This window comes from Apaloderma vittatum, unplaced genomic scaffold (genome assembly GCF_000703405.1).
Source record: "Apaloderma vittatum isolate BGI_N311 unplaced genomic scaffold, ASM70340v1 scaffold17206, whole genome shotgun sequence".
Lineage (NCBI taxonomy): Eukaryota > Metazoa > Chordata > Aves > Trogoniformes > Trogonidae > Apaloderma > Apaloderma vittatum.
In genome coordinates this window covers 5,047-23,108 of record NW_009720193.1, presented here as the reverse complement: position 1 = coordinate 23,108, position 18,062 = coordinate 5,047, and the positions used below count along the sequence as shown (strand labels likewise).

Below are 18,062 nucleotides of genomic sequence, written 5' to 3'. Positions count from 1 at the left end.
ATATATATATAGTAGATATTTAAAGACATCTTTCTCTTACTGCCAGAACTATCTCCTCAAAGCATTTTCAGGTATGGTGGGAAAACATTTATTGCCCAAGTCCTAGGGTCAGCAAAAGGTTTCCAGTTCAACCCGATTCTCGAAGCCCCATGGGTTGACAGAACAAGAGCTGCTCTCGCTTCCAGTCCTCAGTCTGGTCCCGACACGGCGACGTGCGTGGTCCTGGTCTGGCCCCACTGGTTTCCTTTTGGTTTAACCAAAGCCTGCACAAGCACCTGCTTTCATAAGGAAAGGCTGACACTGCTGTGTAAAGAATCGACCTCTTGGGCCAAACGAGCGGCTTGACACAACTGAGATGAGTTAAGGTGCCGGCCAGAGAAATCATGGACCAAAAGAAAAAAAAAAGGACTTTTCTGGGTTGTGCATCCCTCGGATAGCACCGCTGGCAACAAAAATGAGCACTGAAGGCGCCGTTTTCCTCCCCTAAGGACGCTGCCCTGGTTGTTCAGGCCTCCTCTGGCCAATCTTTCTTTGTTAGGGGGAGTGCTTCCCCCCAGATCGTCTCCATGGATTTGGTTTCTTTACGACCTCCAGCATGGCATGAATTTCCTCTGCCTCTTCCACCCCTCCACCCCCGCAGGTCACCTGCGGCATAAGCGAAAAGTGTCGCTGCAGCGACAGGGGAAGCTGCAATGGGTAGAAACGTATAACATGGGAAGGGAGGGCTGAGTTAGGAAAAGCAAATATATTTATCCAGAAACGGGGTTTCTCACTGAAATGCGTAACTCAACATGCTGATCCATGCTTTTTGTTTGCTTCCTTTTTCTTTTCTTCCAACATGACAGTCAAGCAATTTTTAAATTGACGTAGGAGCTCAGAATCGCAGCCTGGTTAAGTGAGCCGATGGGGTTTTTTTCCTTTCCTGTATTTTTTATGCCAGAGTTGTGCACGTGAAGGATATCTGGTCAGCCACACTTTTGCTTAAAATCTCGACCCTCCATAAAAACTACTAAATTCTGCATCACGTGCTCTTACATCCACTAGCTTAGTCATTCAAGGGATAAGCGAGCCCAGCAGACGCAGCTTTCAGTTCGCATTCATCAGGGTAGTTCAACTTGTGGAGAGACCGTAATCAGACAAAGATAAAACTGCCTTGCAATAACATCAGCAAAGGAGTTGAAGCTAATGTTTCTACCATACCTTTGAATTAATTTGATCCAACTGTTGACTAAAATTAAAAAGGAAAACTGTTCAAAAAAGAATCCTTTAAACACATTAGCACAGTCAGAGTACAAATTACAGTAGTTTAAAAAAAAATAAAATGAAAAGGTCTTGGGCATTTATATTTGGACAGGCGTTTAAAGTACTGATGGTATTAAAAAAAATATTCATTACATTTTACTCATAATTGTCTCAAATCCTTGAATCAGATTGTAAAAGGTTGTCCGTTCGTCATGCTTCAATATCCAGCACTTCCTCATCAGCTGATCCACCTGACAACAACAACAACAAAAAAAGGGGAATTTTTAAAGGGTGAGCAAACCCCACAGCCTGCTTCACCTCTAAACTGCAACCACCCCCAAACTGCACCAGCTGCACCTGGCTCAGGCGACCGAGTGGGGTTGCTGCACACCCAGGAACTCTGCCTTTCCAGAATCAGAAGGATCCTGAAGGAATTTTACATGGATCCAGATCCCGAAGGAAAGATCTTAACCGCTCTGAAAGCAACTCACAATCTTGGGAACCTCAGTGTCAAAAACCATTTTAAAACAACACTTAAAAAACCATGGAGATGCCTTTCTGATGGCAAACCTCAAGGGTTTCCTACCGAGAGTGGCCAGGCCCACTGAAGCACGAAGGCGTGGGGCTTTTGCCACTGATCTAGTGCCAGAGGGCAGCACCGTTAGCCGAGCGCGGGCACATCCCTCACCTCCTCCGGGCAGTTGGGAGGGCGAGGCAAACGCTTTTCTTCTTGCAAGACGCGCACCAGCCGCGCCACCGTCATCTGTCCCTGCGTGGGGCCGATCATCTTCAAGAACTCCTGGGGAAAGAGCAGGAGTCAGCTCCGCGCATCCCCTCGCCCCACAAAAAGCCAAGCCCCTTTGAGCCGACATTAAGAAGATGCTGGAATCTCAAGAAGCAGCTGCTCGTCGTACGGATACCGCACGCTCACATTTAACATTTTATAAATACAGTTTTCTAACCAGGACGTGCAGTCACCACAACTTATCTCTGCCCAGGGTTTTTTGTGAAAGACAACCGTGAGGGTTGCTTTCACCAGGTGAAGGGATTTTATTGCGCTTCATGTTTCCAAAAATTATAATTAAAAAAAAATTAACTAAATCTGATTTCAGCAGCTTTAGCAGCAATTTCTTTCACAGTCACTTACTGCCATGGGGCTGGACTCAGAATCACAGTAGGTGAGCAGCTCGTACAGCGTCACCCCAAACGACCAGACATCCGAGGCGATGTAAAATTTACTCTGGAGCAAGCACTCTGGAGCATACCTGCGGACACAGCATGAGAGAGTTAAACTTTATTCAGGGCTGCACAGATGTACCCCATACATGCATGACCAACGTGCACTTAAAGTCAACTCAAGAGCTACGTTCTGCAGTTGCAGAGCCCTTCTACATCAATTCACGTGCCCACAGGGCTCGGGACGTCAACTGGAGGAGTGAACAAGGTAGAGCAAGTACAAAAAGGAACAGCAAGTCACTGCAAAACTTGAGGAGACTAAAAACAAAACTGGAAAAGCAGATCGTTAAGTGCAGGAAGAAAGGAACGGCACAACAGGAGGTAAGGAGGCTCTACCAGGCGCCTCTCCCTTGCTCTGATGTTGTATCTTCATTTAGAGCTCTTAGCAAACCGGGAAACATCTTAAGGGTGCCTGAAAACCTACATCTGTGGGAGCAGGCAAGTTACTCCACTGTGTAGTCAGGTTAAAGAAAATGAGTTCTAAGTTACTACCAAAACACAGGGCTGTCCAGGTCGTCTTTGACGGTGTAGTACTCCTTGTCGGTCTCGATTGCTTTGGTGAGACCAAAGTCTCCGATCTTCACTCTGTTCTCGCTTTCAACGAGGACATTTCTCGCTGCCAGGTCGCGGTGCACGTACTGACAGGAGCCCAGGTAGTCCATGCCCTAGGAGAGAAGAAAGCCCTTTACGCCACGTTCCCCAATACTCCCGTCACCGGTTTTCTCCAACTTCCACTTCGAATGCTCCCTTGCTCTACCCGCGTTTCCCACAGTGGGTTCTCCGTCTGTTGGCACTTTCCAAGGTCCTTTTCTGACACCCTCCCCCCTTGAACTCAGCCCTTGGGATCCTCATCTGCTGAGAACGCTGTTTCTGCTTCGCACTTTTTAATTTTCAGCTGAGCAGCCACCATCTCCATTCCCTTCTCTACGCTGCTTAAAACTGCCCCGTGCACCATAATCAAAAGAAGAGTCTCGTGCAGAAAGCACGCTGCCTCACTACACCTGCGTCTCCTCCTCTTTTAGACTTGCATGTTGCTCCTTCCCTCTTGTCAACACACCCTTCCTGAACGCTTCCCTCCTTCCTAAATACCTCCAGTCCCGCAGTAGGAACAAATTCTTCCTGTAGTAAATTTTTAACAAAGAGAACGTGCCTCCCCCTTGCTGATATCAGTGCCAGCAGCACCTGAAGCATGGGAGAGGCTGCTTTAGGGTTTGGAGCCTCGGGGACAAACTAGATTAAATTAAAATATTAAAGTAATCAAAGAGCAGAGCTGCAGGAAGGCTCTGATGCCAGGCTCACCTTGCAGATCTGAACCGCATATCTGAGAAGCTGTTTGAGATTGATTTTGTTCTTGTTCCGGGGGAGATACTCCTTTAGGCTCCCAGAAGGAAGGAATTCCATGATGAGTTTAATCCCACTTCCTCCTAAAAATGGAGCAGCATGTTTAACTGGCAGACACGTGAACCTTCTCATGTCGTTAACGTCAATAACTTTTGTACAAGCCCACAGCATCAGTCCCTGAACCAGTCCAGAGGATGATCTAGTTCAGGCCGGGCAGTAACTGAACTTACAGGTCTTCCAAGTTTTTTAATACACCCCAGCCTGCCCGGGGGCTCAGGTTTTTAACGGATTTGGTGAGAAGAGCAACCACGTTGCTCAGGTGTAAGCTGCCCAAGCACAAAAAAGGGCAGGAGGAGGACTTCAGACAAAAATTGCTGCTTTTTCTGTGAAGAAAGAGATCTAAACCCCTAACACTGAGCTAAGACTGTTTTGCTTTTCAAAGTGGTTTGTTTGTAGAGGAAAACCCTTACAGTTCTAGTGTGTACTTTTAATAATCTAGATAAGGATTTACCATCTTCTGTGCAAATTCCCTTGTATTTCACAATGTTCTCATGGTAAAGATTCCTCAAGATTTCTATTTCCTTCTTGAGATCAGCGATGTGATTCCCTCCGCTCTCTGGCTTTAGAGATTTAACTGCCACTTGCTCCCCTGTATTGTCGCCTTCTGGGTCGTACCTGCAGAGTTCCACCTTGCCAAAGTGGCCCTGATTGCAGAAGACAAAGAAAAAAGGCCATTACTGACCACAGCACATGCACTCCAGTGTCCCCGAGGCATTAGATGTTTTATTTAGGATTCGTATCGTCCTTTTGTGACACAGAAAGCATACACAGAGCTCTGCACACACACACACACAAACACTCTGTGCCCAACACAGAATCATGGAATGGTTTGGGTTGGAAAGGACCTCAAAGATCATCTCGTTCCAACCTCCTGCCCTGGCAGGGACATCCCCCACTAGATCAGGCTGCCCAGAGCCCCATCCAGCCCGGCCTTAACAACTCCCAGGGATGGGGCTGCCACCCCCTCTCTGGGCAACCTGTGCCAGGGTCTCACCACCCTCATGGGGAAGAACTTCTTCCTCACGTCCAACCTGAACCGACCCATCTCCAGCTTCAATCCATTCCCTCTAGTCCTGTCACTGCCCGACATCCTAACAAGCCCCTCCCCAGCTTTCCTGTAGCCCCCTTGAGATACTGGAAGGCCACAATAAGGTCTCCCTTAATAAGGACATCCCTCTTACCTCTCCCAAATCACGGATTCTTTTCAAGAATCGTTTCTCGAATAGAGTGGGATCGACTTCTGTAACTGGCTTCTTCTCCGAGACGATGTCAGGATCTAAGGAGTGAAAAAACATCCCAGGTCAGACAGGTTCCTGCATCTTGGCGCTTCAAGGCATCCTTGCTCGCTGCCAACCTGCCGCTGTTAGAGCGCGTCTGTCCCTACTGTCACAACTTGCCTTATTTAAATCCTGCCCACTTTTTGGCAGGGAACAACTTCCCTTTGTATGCGCCCATCTATCACTCACTGATCTTCCTCCCTCATTTTGGAGGTTGCTAGCCGGGTCTTCTCCTGGACCAATTCAGTTTTCTCTCTGTACACTTCCCACCCTGTAGTAGTTACTCATCTTGCATGATTATTTATTAATAGGTAAGGGATGAAAAGCTTTGCTCTTCCTGATTGTCTGATAGTTGCCCTGTACTATCTTCAGCATAAGATGAACCAGGGAGCAGAGCTATCCGTGTTAATACTCCGCTGCAGTCAAGAGAGTCCTCTGGAAACCCCACGGAGCATAAAGACCTTCCTGAAACTAACTTAAGCTGTCATATGAAACAGGGACCACTGAATGGAACTGCAGAAACACTTAACCCAACTCGAGCCATGCGCTCAGCACGAATTAACCGCTCACATCCTATTTGAATCTAGAGAAGGGGTTGTTGTAGGGACACAACGCGCTCCTGGCAATACAACCGTTCACGCAGTTGCATGGCACCCGACGTGGCCAAATCCATCAGCCTGCTTCATTCCCCCGCTCCAGGAGCCAAGCAAAGCCGTGCGGCCTTACTTTGTTCTTCCAGCCTGTTGATGTCTCTCATGATCGCTCTGAAGAAGGGTCTCTGGTGGGGGTCGTAGTTCATGCACTGCTTCATCAAGTCAGCCAGCTCCTTGCACGATGGCGTCGTCAACACGAAACGCCCCTCGTAGAACCGCTCCTTCTGCAAGGCGCGAACGGAAAACTCCGGCATGAATTTTAGCTTTTCATTTAATAAACCCACATTCTACTCAGCACACGTGGCCTTAACTCACTGTGAACTTTTACTTCGCCAAGGAAATCCTCATTTCCAACAGTAACTCTAAAGCATCTCCTACCAGCAGAGATGCTGAATCTGGTGCTGAATTTGGCACGGCTTGAAGCAACTGCTTAAAAACCACAAAGTTTCTAAAACGTGCTGCAGAATTCACCTTTCAGAAGTTATTTTTCTGCCACGTTATTTATGCACAGGGGCAAACGACTGAGTGGAAACGCTCGCCAAGGGAACCACGCAACACTGGCTGCCCCTCACAGCCCCCGAGAATCACAGCATCACAGAGCATTGGGGTTTGGAAGGAAGGGCCCCAAAAAGATCATCTAGTCCAACCCTTCTGCCAAAGCAGGATCACCAGCATCGGGGCAGATGGGATGAGGGTGGGCTCGTGCATTTTCTGAGCCCTGTGGCTGCCACCCGCAGGAAGCGGACTGCGGCCAGGGCAGCAAGTTCCTTTCAGCTGCCTCCTGTTAAAACAACTCAGGCCGCGACTCAAGTCCTTGGTCCTTTCCTTCACACAGCCGCTGCCTTGCTCTATTGCCTTCCTGACGCAGCGAAACTTCAAAAAAAGCACATTTGGAGCAGATGCTGAGAGACTCCAGCAGTGACAAACTGCCAGCACTAAGGCAGAACAAGATTTATTTAAATTTGTTTTTTCCTATAACATTTCAGCATAAACAATAACGGTGTCTCACAGGAGACTAATTCTGAACTGATGTCCAAAAGAAACGAGCAAGAACAGAAGAACTTAGCGGCTTTTAAGCAGAGATGTCAAGGTAAAGATTAAGTAACACGGTTTTACCTCTGCTAACGTCTTGTCTTTCAGGGGTGTTTCTCCATTATAGCAGATTTCCCACAGCGTTGTACCAAAACTCCACTTATCTGCTGCAATGCTTAAATTTTTGGAATCTTCAACGCATTCAGGTGCAATCCAAGGGATTCGCTCGACACGTTCTTAGATAAAACAAAGAATCAAGGCATTCTGGAGTTAAAGGACCAAAAAACTAACCTTCTAACTTAATTACTCTTGTCTAACAGCTGCTTAACTAAAATAAACTGAAACTGCTTATTCAGTATCAGGGAAATCTGGGTTCTTAGATCCCTGTTTCTCAGAAGCATGTTTCTGTGGCTTTTACAAGCTTGTGCCTTGAACCACCCAGAAACTGAGATTAGTTCTACGTCATCTCCCTGGACTTTTTAAGAGACGTGACTATGGTAAGTGCCCACCACCAGCAACACTCCTTCACTTCTGTGCAGTTTTCAGATTCAGGAAAGCCAATTATTTTTATTCCAGAGCCAGTTCTAGCTGGTATAAAACACTATTTCTTCCTTTCCCTTTCCCCAGAAGAGAGAAATGTGACGCTGGTACCGTACCTTGCGGGGACAGTACGGTTATCGGGATTCCTGGGTCGCTCAGCTTTATGAAAGGACCGTACTCTGTGTCGATTCCCTCTCGAGCCAGCAGGATGTTTTTAGTGCACACATTTCCATGTACCAAATCCTTATCCTCCTGCAGGAAGGGAGGAAAAAGTAGTGAGTGCAGGGAGCTCGCAGTGCTCTGCAAGTGCTCTGACGTACCTAGAGGTATCACTGTACAGCGATCGCTACAGGGGATCGCTGTAAAATACTTGAAGCTGAAATCCAAACATGCAGCTTGGACAAAATTATCCTAGAGAAAAAATAACAGGAGTAGGGAAACACCATTCACACTAAAACATTTGCATCTGCAGAGCCTTTGGAAAAAAGACCAGCTTACTCCTTTTTCGCAAAGAGCACAATTACAGGCACTTACAGAACCTGGTGGCAAACACAAGTACAGGGGCTGTTTGGCCCAGCTCATCGTCTTCTCTGAGAGTCTTTCTCCTTCTTTAAAGCAACTCAATGGATACAAAAAGTACAGCCCATGCACCGTGCAGTGCCACTACCCGAGAAAAGGAATTCATTAGTTACTAATGCCCACGAAACCTCCGTGGGGTTAAGATCTACAGCAGCTACAGGCAATGCTTTTGTCAAGGCGCCTTCTTACCAAGTAGCTTAGCGCACTCGCGAGCTGCTTGGCAACCTTGAATTTCCAAGGAGTTGTCAGAACTTCGCTTTTCCGATGCATAAACAGATCCAGAGGCCCAAATTCAACAAATTCTTCCACCATGATATCTGCAAAGTCAGACACATCAAGTCAGCACTACGATAACCAGTGCCTGGAGTAACCCGACAGGGCCGCAACCATCTTTCCTCCCACTCCAGGCGAGGTGGCTACAACACGTTTTTATTTCACCTTCCTCAAAGTTTATTTCATCACTTCAGAGTTCAAATTAAAAGGCTGAGAAGAGAGGCTTTGTGTAGTAAACCTGGGACAAAGCGTATCAGAGACCACAGGTCAGAGCCTGCCTAGGGAAAGCCCTCCTGCGTTGCTTTGACACCACCACCCCCACTCCGGCACCTCGACCTCAAGGCATCATCCTGTGAGGCACTTACACAAACACAGCGTCAGGAGAGGAAACCTGTCAGTGGGAAGGACTTAGCAGCTGCCTTGCTGGTGCAATTCTACTTGTGTGCACTGAAAAATCGAGGGGCAGCAGCTGCCAAGCCCATCTGCCCCCTCCCCGACCAGCCGTCCCTTCCCCACCACGCGAGTGTCCCGCCCGGACTCACTTTCAACGTCGCGGACGCAGACTCCGTGGAGGAGGACGATGTGCTTGTGCGACACCTGCCTCATCATGCTTGCTGTTTCAAAGAACGCCTGTTAGAAAGTGAAAGAGGGCAGCCATCAAACCGCTGGTTGTTGCAGTGGTCGCTCAAGTGTTCTAACAAATACAGAGCATCAGGTAGCCAAAAAAAAATTGCACAAGATGTTTTTTTTCCCAGTGACATAAAGGGGCAGAATGGTAGGCATGTGGGAAGGGGGTGGAGGAGTGCTGTCGGAGATGTTCACAAGGTGATTCTCCCATTCCCTCACTACACAACCATCCTTTTTAAGGCTTTTCATAGTTACCCAGGTACGACACGGGGAGGTCCCGCATTTGTAGCTCGAAAGACAAAAAAGGAAGAACTTGCCAAAGAAATGTGTCTGTGGCTGGGGTCCAAGACTTTGAGGAGGACCTTAATCTCCTTTTCGTTTTGATATCCTTCGTTCTCATCATCTTTGTAGTTGAGAATCCCCGAGTAAATCTGTGTTCTCGTCCCTCTTCCAAGATGTTCACCCTAAGATGTAACACACGGGATATTTTTCAAATCAGGACGTGAAGCAAACAAGTGTGGATTTACACAAATACTTGAATCTGCCCTGCACTCCGCCTCTCCAAGGAGTGTGTGGACTCAGTTGTCCACTTGATCTAGGTACGTAACAGCCTTAAAATTATTACAGTGAGAAACCAGTTATTAAAGAGAGAAATCACAGCATGTGGTTCTTTGCCTCAGCGGTCTCTCCAAGCATGCTCATCACTGTAAACTCATCCAATATTCGAGAGTTATCACATCTCCGTTCATGTCCAACAGGCTTCGTGTGATTTAGACATTATTAGACTAAACACCAAATGAATAAATAATAACCAGCCTCTTATTTACAACAAGCAGCTATTGAGGCAATCTTTAATGTGTTTCCAAAAGTTAGAGGAAGTAATATTTCAATGGAACACTTTGTTTGGGAAAGCAATTTCCTCCTGAACAACACAGAATTCCGCCTTGGGGTATTTTTTTGCAGGAAGCCTGCATGCTGATTGCAACTACACCAATCAAAAAACAATTAATGTAATCTAGATCTGGCCTCACCAGTCAGTAATGCAATTTACAAAAAGAAAAAAAAAACACCCAAACAAACAACAAACTTCTCATTTAAGTGAAGAAGCTAACTGCACGACTTAAGAGCTCAGGTCTTTCAGAAACATGGAACGTGATTTAGGCATTCAAGCCACTGTGTGTTTTTAGAAGTTTATTCAGGTCGCCTACATCACAAGCTGCAAGCAATTGCCAGGAAAATTGGGTGCTAAATCAGTTTTGAACACAAAACTTTGAATGCTTAGAGTCTTCAGAGCTTTTGAATAATTCACACTTTTTTTTTTCAACTGAGGATATTATCTTAAACCTCAAGTTGCCTGTTTCTCTACGCCAGTCTTTAAAAGACGGAGCCACATTCACAGAATCATTAAGGTTGGAAAAGACCTCTAAGATCACTTCATCCAACCATCAACCCAGCATCCCCACGACCACTAAACTGTGTCCCCAGGTGCCACGTCTACACGTTTTTTGAACACCTCCAGGGATGGGGACTCCACCCCTGCCAAGGGCAGCCTGTGCCAGGGCCTCTCCGCTCCTTCAGTAAAGAGATTTTTCCTAATATCCAACGTAAATCTCCCCTGGCACAACTTGAGCCCCTTTCCTCTCATCCTAATTCAGCAACAAACCAGCTAGGAAAAACAGCTCTTAAAAGAGTTTCATGATTTTTTTAGGAGTGACCTTAGAAGCATCTCTTTCCAGAGACACTGGAGAAGTGCTCAAATACCAATTTGACTTCTAGCAAAAGGCAAGACTCCCAAGCCTGTGAAGCAGGTGCCCACCTGCATGATTTCTTCTTTGAGGATCCGATGGAAACTCAGCTGCCCCAGGTGATAAACCGGCTGCCATTCCTGCGCCTTCTTGGTTGCAACCAGCAAGTTGGAGATTTCTGGAAGGGAGGGAGAGAAAACGTTCTTTAAGGTTTTTCAAAGATAACGGCCCTCACCCTCGCCAGTCGGTAACATTGCTGTATGTGCTCTCTGCAAGGTAAATCCCCAAAGGAACGAGGAGGAGGGAGAAAAGCAGAAATTTTGACTTAATTTCTGCTCAAGTAACTTCTATGCCATCATGCAACACTAAAGCAGAGCAACGTATTTTATATATTATATATATGACATTAATATTAGCCATGTCGGGGCTGATATTAAGAATCTGGGTAGTGTTTGCTGCACAGGGACTAGAAGAGGCAAAACGCCTGCTGTACCTACAATATTTATCACGACAGGATAGGTCTGGATGTCTGTGTGCATCTGGCCTTCCCATTACCACGAGCACAACACAAGTGTCGGGGCTAAACCCTGCTCTAGCCCTCTGAAAGCCATCGGTAGCGAACCCTACACTCCAAAAACTGATTTATTCCTGCATCCCCTACACCTCTTTGTGAGCAACCAGATAAACAGACAGATTCAAAAGGAATAAAAAAAAAAAAGCAAGGAAGAGAGGGAACAGCATAGCTAATGCGCTGATCTCCTGGTAACTGATGCCAGCAAAAAGCTGAAGTGGGCAGTCAGCTCCTTGACCCATTTGCTTTTATTCCAAATATCACTGTCAAAATGTAATCAAAATGCCAAAATGTACAATCTCTCCATGCTCCAGACAATTACCAATGTTCTTCAGAGCGCTCATAAGCTCTATGTCTACAGAGTACTCTAAACCCGTCAGACTGAGCAGGTAATTAATGTAGCTCAGTTATTCCCCTGATTCTAACAGGAAACCATTATCTGAGCAACACAGCCAGGCTGCTGTGTTTCCTCTCTCACACAAAATTTGGCTACAACACACTCGTAGTTCATAGCAATCAATTTTACTAAGTGTTGGCATTAACAGCCTGACAAACAGCCGATTGTCCCAGCCCTCTAAATCCTGCCCTCACCGAGGCTGCTTCTCCTTGCTCACAGTTGCAGACCAAGATTTCCTGCTGCTTCAGGAAGATCAACAGAGCAAACAGCAGCTCAGGACGAGGGCAAACAAGCTTCAAACCAAAGGCTGCCACACAGCCTCTGCAGGTTGCAACCCTGCTTCACCAGAGGAACGTGCCACGCGGCGGCACTGCCCAGGGTGCGCAACTCAGTGGAGCAAGGGAAGAACTTTACGTGGTCCCCGCTGTGCGGCAGCATTTGAGCCCGTGGCTGAGTCAGCTGTGACATTTTAAACAACTCTAGAGTCCCACCTCGGCTGTCGGTACCACAGAGCCAGCTGCGTGAAGTGCAAAACGGGACACCAGAACTTTTCTCACAGTCATTTGAAACGTCGACAGAAGCAACGCTCAAGAGAAGCCCCTGAGCTGAGCGTGTTGCACTGAAAGGAAAACCCTAAAACCTCGTTCGGGGAGCCTGTTTTGGCTTTTTGACAAGACTCCTCCTCCAAAGCGAACAAAGAAATGTACGGTTTTTTAACGACAAAAGAGCTTCATGCAAGAATACAGAACAAACTAAAGGCACTAAGAACACCTCCTGTCTCTGGAGTTTGCTCCCTTTCAACAATGTTTGTTGCCTCTCTTAAAGGACAGGCTACCTCTTGGTTTCGGTTGGCAGCACCTCTTCAGCGTAAAGCTTATGTTGTCTGTCCGAAGTATTTGTCCTTTCAGGTGATCCATCAGCTCTTTTAAGGATGAGAAAGACTTGTTTGAACCATGGAGGAAGTACCCGCCTTTCTTCACCTCAATCTGGAAGTTCTTGTACTGGATTGAATTATTTATCGTCTGCTATTAGAGAAGGGGAGGGGTGAAAGCAAAATATAATCATCAAAGAATGTTTTACAGCCGTGAAAGTTCCCCCTAAAGCCTTTAAAATTACATGTAGGACCAGTTAACCACTTGCTCCTAAGCTAGGGTCCTCTAAGCAAACTCCAGCAAAGTAGAGAAATGCCCTGAAATTCCTAAACCCTTCAGTCCCAGGAAGGCTCATACAGAGCAGCCACCACCACCACAAAGATGCAATTATCTAACGATCCCAAATACGGCTTCTGTGTTTTGCAGAGCCTGGGAGTACGCAGAAGCCGACTCTTTAGAAGGAATTTTCTCTCGGTTTGGTTGCAAATTGCAAAATCCAGACCGCAGTTTCAAAATCTCATCTTAAAAATAGAAAAACTGCCTTTCACAACCCAGATTGTTCATCGAGCGAAACAAGATTTCAGTCTGCTGTTCCAGCCTTCCCATCTCATTTAAACACGTTGAGGAAGAAAGGCTCAACGTCTGTACTCGCCGACCCCAAGCCCACACCCTTTCGAGTTCTACCCTTCCGCCTGCTTCCTCATCTCCACCAGGCTGCAGCTCCGCATCACCTCTCTCTTCCCTCTCTAAGCCTCGCAGTGAGGTTGAATATTTGCAAGACAAAATTAAATTTCTTGTTTCAGTGCCCTGTCTGTCACAAGATCATATATCGATCACAGATTTTTATTTTTGCAAATGTCTACAGAAGGTGACTGCTATTTCCATGAGGTTTTTGCCATCATTTTGTGGTTTCTTGTTTCAAATGCCTCTTCTTGGGAGGTTGGATTAGATGATCTCTAAGGTCCCTTCCAGCCTTGGCCATTCTATGATTCTTGACCTCATCATTGATTCTAATAACTTTTTTTCCTAAGAGAGGGAAAACAGTTTGGGTGCCTTTCACGCTTTTAGCAATCTTGTCCAAATGCTTTAATTACCTTCCCTACAACTAGCAAGTCCAACTGAGGTCAGTAAAATTCAAACTTCCATGAAGTTCAGAGAATCACAGAATCCTGTGAACTGCACGGAAAATGAACTCAAGATAGTGGGATCTGCAAGGAAAAATAAGAAACTCTGTGATTCTGTGAACTGCGCCGAAGTTTGATTCATTCTTCTGACTGGTTCTCTCACCTATCCCACCTTACGAGCTTTTATTTATCACTCATTTTTTCACAAAAAAAATATTCCAGCAGCTAATTATGTGTATGTCCCCCTCTGTAGGGCTCATGTAAAGGCAAGTGTCCTCGTACACAACTTTGACACCATGCCAGTAGAAATAGATTCATAGAATTAAATCCCCACTCAAGACACGTGAGGTGAGTTGCAGTGACAAATCCTTCCTGTCATTCACACACTGTTTGGGTTTAAAAAGCTTAATTTCCATCATGCTCACGCCCTGTTTTTCTGGACATGTTCTGTAACGCGTGATATTTGTAGATACAGCATAGGGTAGAGAAAATGAAGCTGGGAGTACAATTGTCCACCCTCTGCTGCATCAGCTACCCAACCAAGATAAGTGTCTGCCTTAAAAAATACAAATATATCGCCGGGGATTACAGGGAGCTGCTGGTTTAGCTCATTATTGGATTTCTCGTCACCCTTGACGTACCTCTGGGCCTTCAAAACAAGTCACTGTCATGAGGATGTGGTTAAAGTTCGTGCAGCTCCATCTCAGCACGTACATTCCCGCTTCGTTCCCCTCCTGCCGCAGTTTGTTGATGGCGTATTCCGTGCTGAAAGAGCCAAGGCACAAAACCGATTAGAAGGGAACAGGCACGGGAGCAATTCTACATGTGGAATTAAAATGTCTATCATCATCTCAGGAACACTCAGGTATTTATGAAAACAGGACTTAGTTTCATGTGCATTACACGCACTCACATTTAACTGCAGGAGAGTAAGGGAAGAAAAGTTCTATGAAGTTCTTAGTGTGCTTAATTTGATCAATTCTGCATCCAACACAGTGCGCACGTAAGCTCTCAGTTTCCTATATATTGCTCTCCGTTTCCTATATATTGCATCTTCACACATAAAAGGAAAAGCCAAAAAGATGGGCAGAAGGAAAAATAATGCCTCTATTTTTGTAAAAAAAGGTTTTGTGCTTCCATCCAAGGACTCCCAGGGTCAGCGTAGACAGAGTTCAACTTTATTTACCCAAAATATTCCCGCCTGTCCAACTGACAATGATCTTTATTAGTGAAGCAAGCCTGAGAATACCCCAGTTGTAAGGAAACACTGCTTTTCTAGACAAGTACGTTAACGAGGACAGAACTGGTGACATTTTTTCCAAATAATCATTAGAAAAAAAGAAGTTGTCCTACGACCTTTTGTTAACTAACGATCCTCCCAAAATGTCAGATTTCCGCAACAGCTTCGATACACAGTGGGACTAATTATTCAAGTGGAAAAGCAAAAAAATCTCGCTTTCTACGAACCAAATGGGTCCGTGGCATCCGTTCTGGATGTTGTGCTGGATGAGGGGGGGCGCCACGTCCGTGCAAAGGTAATGATGGGCGTCTGCTGTCAGTCGGAAGTATCCATCGATCAACGACGTAAACGATAAGGCCTCGTCGTGCGAGGACAGTTTCAATTCCTGAACCAGAAAAAGGTATTTTAGTCCAGAATTCTTACAGTTCGGTTCAAATGTTTCAGGAATCTTATAATACCTAGCAATTTTGACACAAAGCTGTTTAAAAAATCGTCCAGAAAGCTGTGACAGAAAACCACAGACATTTAGGAAGGCGACACCGATCACCCTCTACCCTCCCCACTCATTACCGGCTGGAAATCTCCACTTTCCAGCGTTTAATTGCACTGTAACCCTACGAGAGATCTGGAATGCAAACCCTTGTGCCAGAAATTCAGGACCGGGGCGGTCACATCGGATTTAAAGCCAAGGGCCCTCTGACAGCATCTTTCCAAATTCCTACAGAACAATCATAGAACTGTCAGGGTTGGAAGGGACTTTAAAGATCATCTAGTTCCAACCGCGCTCACCCACTTGCTGCTCTTCTTACGAGCGCCGAGGGCAGCGTATTTAACTCCTCGAGGAGGCTGTCACCTGTCGTCCAAAAATTACTGCTTCCCACAGGAGCAAAAGGCACCCAAGGTTTGGTTCTTACCATTCTTTTGTTATCCTGCTTGTTAATGCAAACTGTAGACTCCTTGATGACGATGTGGGTGATTTCAGGAAAATAGGAAAAATTGTTCCAGAAGTCTCTCTTGTGTTTTTCTTCATCCTTTTTGTTTTTGCCATCGGACTTCTTCTTCTCCTTCTCTGTCTGTACAGACTGCAAATATATTTTGGATGAAAGTATATGCATAAACACGCATTCATTCTATTTTTTAGTGTTTCATGCTAAAACAAAAACTCATGCCAAATTAATCCAGGTACTTTATTCTCGAATGCTTTTTGCTCTGAATTGTTACTTCATTTACAGGTGCAGTGTGTCAGTACTGCAAGGATATACTTTGCATTTCTTGCAAGCTTTTCTGCTCAAGTATCAGTTCTTGCTTCCCTCCCTCTCATTAATATTATAATTTAAAACAGAAATTCTCCATCAGAGATAGAGCTAGTTAGGATGTATCTCAATGGAGTGAAGCAAGATGCTTTCTACGTTACAAAAGAGTGTTCTCCGTAGGGTTCTCGTGGGGAACTGAGGCAGGTCTGTTTGTTTAAGCATTTTATGTGGTGGAAAAAAAATGCAGAGTATGCCACAACCCATTCAAACCTGGAGCATATTTTACAGAAGAGGTTAAGCAAAGTGACCTCAATTAGCAGCACTGAAACAAGGAGTAACATAAAAAAAAATACTGCTGAGGTGAGAAAGCTTTAGCTTTAATGTCGCTGGGGTTTTTTTTGATTTATTTACGCAACGGCAGCTGGGTGTACAGAAACAGCAGACTTCGACATCAAAACAACAAGGGCCTCCACAGACATTAATCTCCCAGGACTTGTGTCTTGGTCTGTCCACAGTCTTCGATTTCCCTGGCGAGCAGGTTGCCCACAAGGCTGTGCAGCATCCAACCTTGGAAGTCTGCAAGACCAGAACAGACAAAGCCCCGAGCAACCTGGTCTCATCCCAAAGCTAAACCTGACCGGTCCCTTCCAACCTGCACGATTCCATAATCCTATGAAAGAAGCCTTTGCAGTAAGAAGCCGATCTGCAGCGTCTGAAGATCACGACCATGTTTTAGCAGCTGTTATGCCCCCACGAACAATCCTCCAATTCCCATTTATCAAGGGATACTCACATTCGGCTTGAGCCTCCACTGAATTCCGTTGTTTCCCGTTACGATGACTTCGTAGAGGGGGAGGATCTCGTAGTCTCCACGATTAAATCCGTTTACTTCAGTTTCAGATGAAATCAGCAAAAACGAAGTCTCAAAAATCTCCGCTCCATAATGTTTGGTCAAGGTCTCCATTGTTGACAGGTATTTAACTTTCAGATCACGTGGAGACACGCTGCTGTCGCAAATGGTTTTGTTGTTAAACTCTTTAAGGAAATGCTTGAAAACGTTATTTATCCGAATCCTAGTTAAGAAATTCCTCTGCCTGATTGTCTTGTTCAAAGTTTCGGGAATATAATGTTTATAGCTAGGAGGAAAAACAATGAGACGAGTTAATACTGTTGTCTCCTAAACTTTTAACTCCATTACTTTGAAAGTAATCTATAGAAAACAAGACGCAGTACACCTCTGCAGCAGTGGTTTAGTTACATCATTAACAGCCAAGAGCCATTCAAGTAATAACCTGATCCAGAAGCTTTTTAGTCAGACGAATACAGCCTATTCAAATCGGTAACACATTGAACAAATCAAGATTTTATTCTAATAGTTTTCTGATTAAGTTGTCACCTAATGACAGCGCCGGTTCTGAACCTAACCCAGAACCCTGAAGTTACAGCAAGTCAACCAGTACCTAACACATCACTGCCTGCACTAGATGCACAGATTTCAAATACTCTCCAGGTAAGAAAAAACATCAGGTTTTGTAATACTTACCCCTGTTGACAAGACTAGGAAACCTAACTTACGCACAGTAGCTTTGGAGCCTGTAACTCCTGTACAGTCAGGAAGGTAAAATGCTCAAAATCCCTTCCGGAGGAAAAGCACAGCAGCCTCCACAGTGACAGATTAGTTATCCCAGCTCACCTGATATCTTTGGGAAGCTCTGGAAGCTTCACATCTTTCTTGATGGCGTAGTGAGAGATTGCAAGGACAGCCATCCCCAGGCACTCGTTTTCAATTTCATGAACCTCTTGATCATTTTTAGGATCACGAATTGGTGCCAGGCCTTTCACTAAGTCATACTGACCCTTAACAGGAAGCAGAAAAAAAAAAAGATCAGATCTGTTATTTGTTATAATTTATCTATCAACAAGCAATATGTCACAAGATCACAGGCTCTCCTTGAGCAAGAGGAGTCACCCAAAGCCAAAAGTCAGGCCAGGAAGGGGCA

The 18,062-nt window shown here is 45.5% G+C and overlaps 1 protein-coding gene across 1 annotated transcript in view; it reads right to left on the bottom strand.

Annotated features, from left to right (window-relative positions):
• Positions 1–1,292: 1,292 nt before the first annotated feature.
• Positions 1,293–18,062, bottom strand: part of JAK1 (Janus kinase 1) — a 19,278-nt gene continuing 2,508 nt past the window's right edge. The window contains exons 3-22 of the mRNA XM_009870939.1: positions 17,756–17,919; positions 16,856–17,198; positions 15,724–15,891; positions 15,037–15,194; positions 14,211–14,334; positions 12,409–12,595; positions 10,677–10,783; positions 9,178–9,324; positions 8,776–8,863; positions 8,150–8,277; positions 7,498–7,633; positions 6,926–7,077; positions 5,883–6,033; positions 5,061–5,155; positions 4,331–4,523; positions 3,778–3,902; positions 2,971–3,143; positions 2,390–2,507; positions 1,931–2,041; positions 1,293–1,493 (exon numbers count right to left, since the gene is read on the bottom strand). Of these exons, the coding sequence (XP_009869241.1) occupies positions 1,392–1,493; positions 1,931–2,041; positions 2,390–2,507; positions 2,971–3,143; positions 3,778–3,902; positions 4,331–4,523; positions 5,061–5,155; positions 5,883–6,033; positions 6,926–7,077; positions 7,498–7,633; positions 8,150–8,277; positions 8,776–8,863; positions 9,178–9,324; positions 10,677–10,783; positions 12,409–12,595; positions 14,211–14,334; positions 15,037–15,194; positions 15,724–15,891; positions 16,856–17,198; positions 17,756–17,919 (2,970 nt within the window). The 3' untranslated portion in view covers positions 1,293–1,391. The remainder of the gene's footprint in view (positions 1,494–1,930; positions 2,042–2,389; positions 2,508–2,970; positions 3,144–3,777; positions 3,903–4,330; positions 4,524–5,060; positions 5,156–5,882; positions 6,034–6,925; positions 7,078–7,497; positions 7,634–8,149; positions 8,278–8,775; positions 8,864–9,177; positions 9,325–10,676; positions 10,784–12,408; positions 12,596–14,210; positions 14,335–15,036; positions 15,195–15,723; positions 15,892–16,855; positions 17,199–17,755; positions 17,920–18,062) is intronic.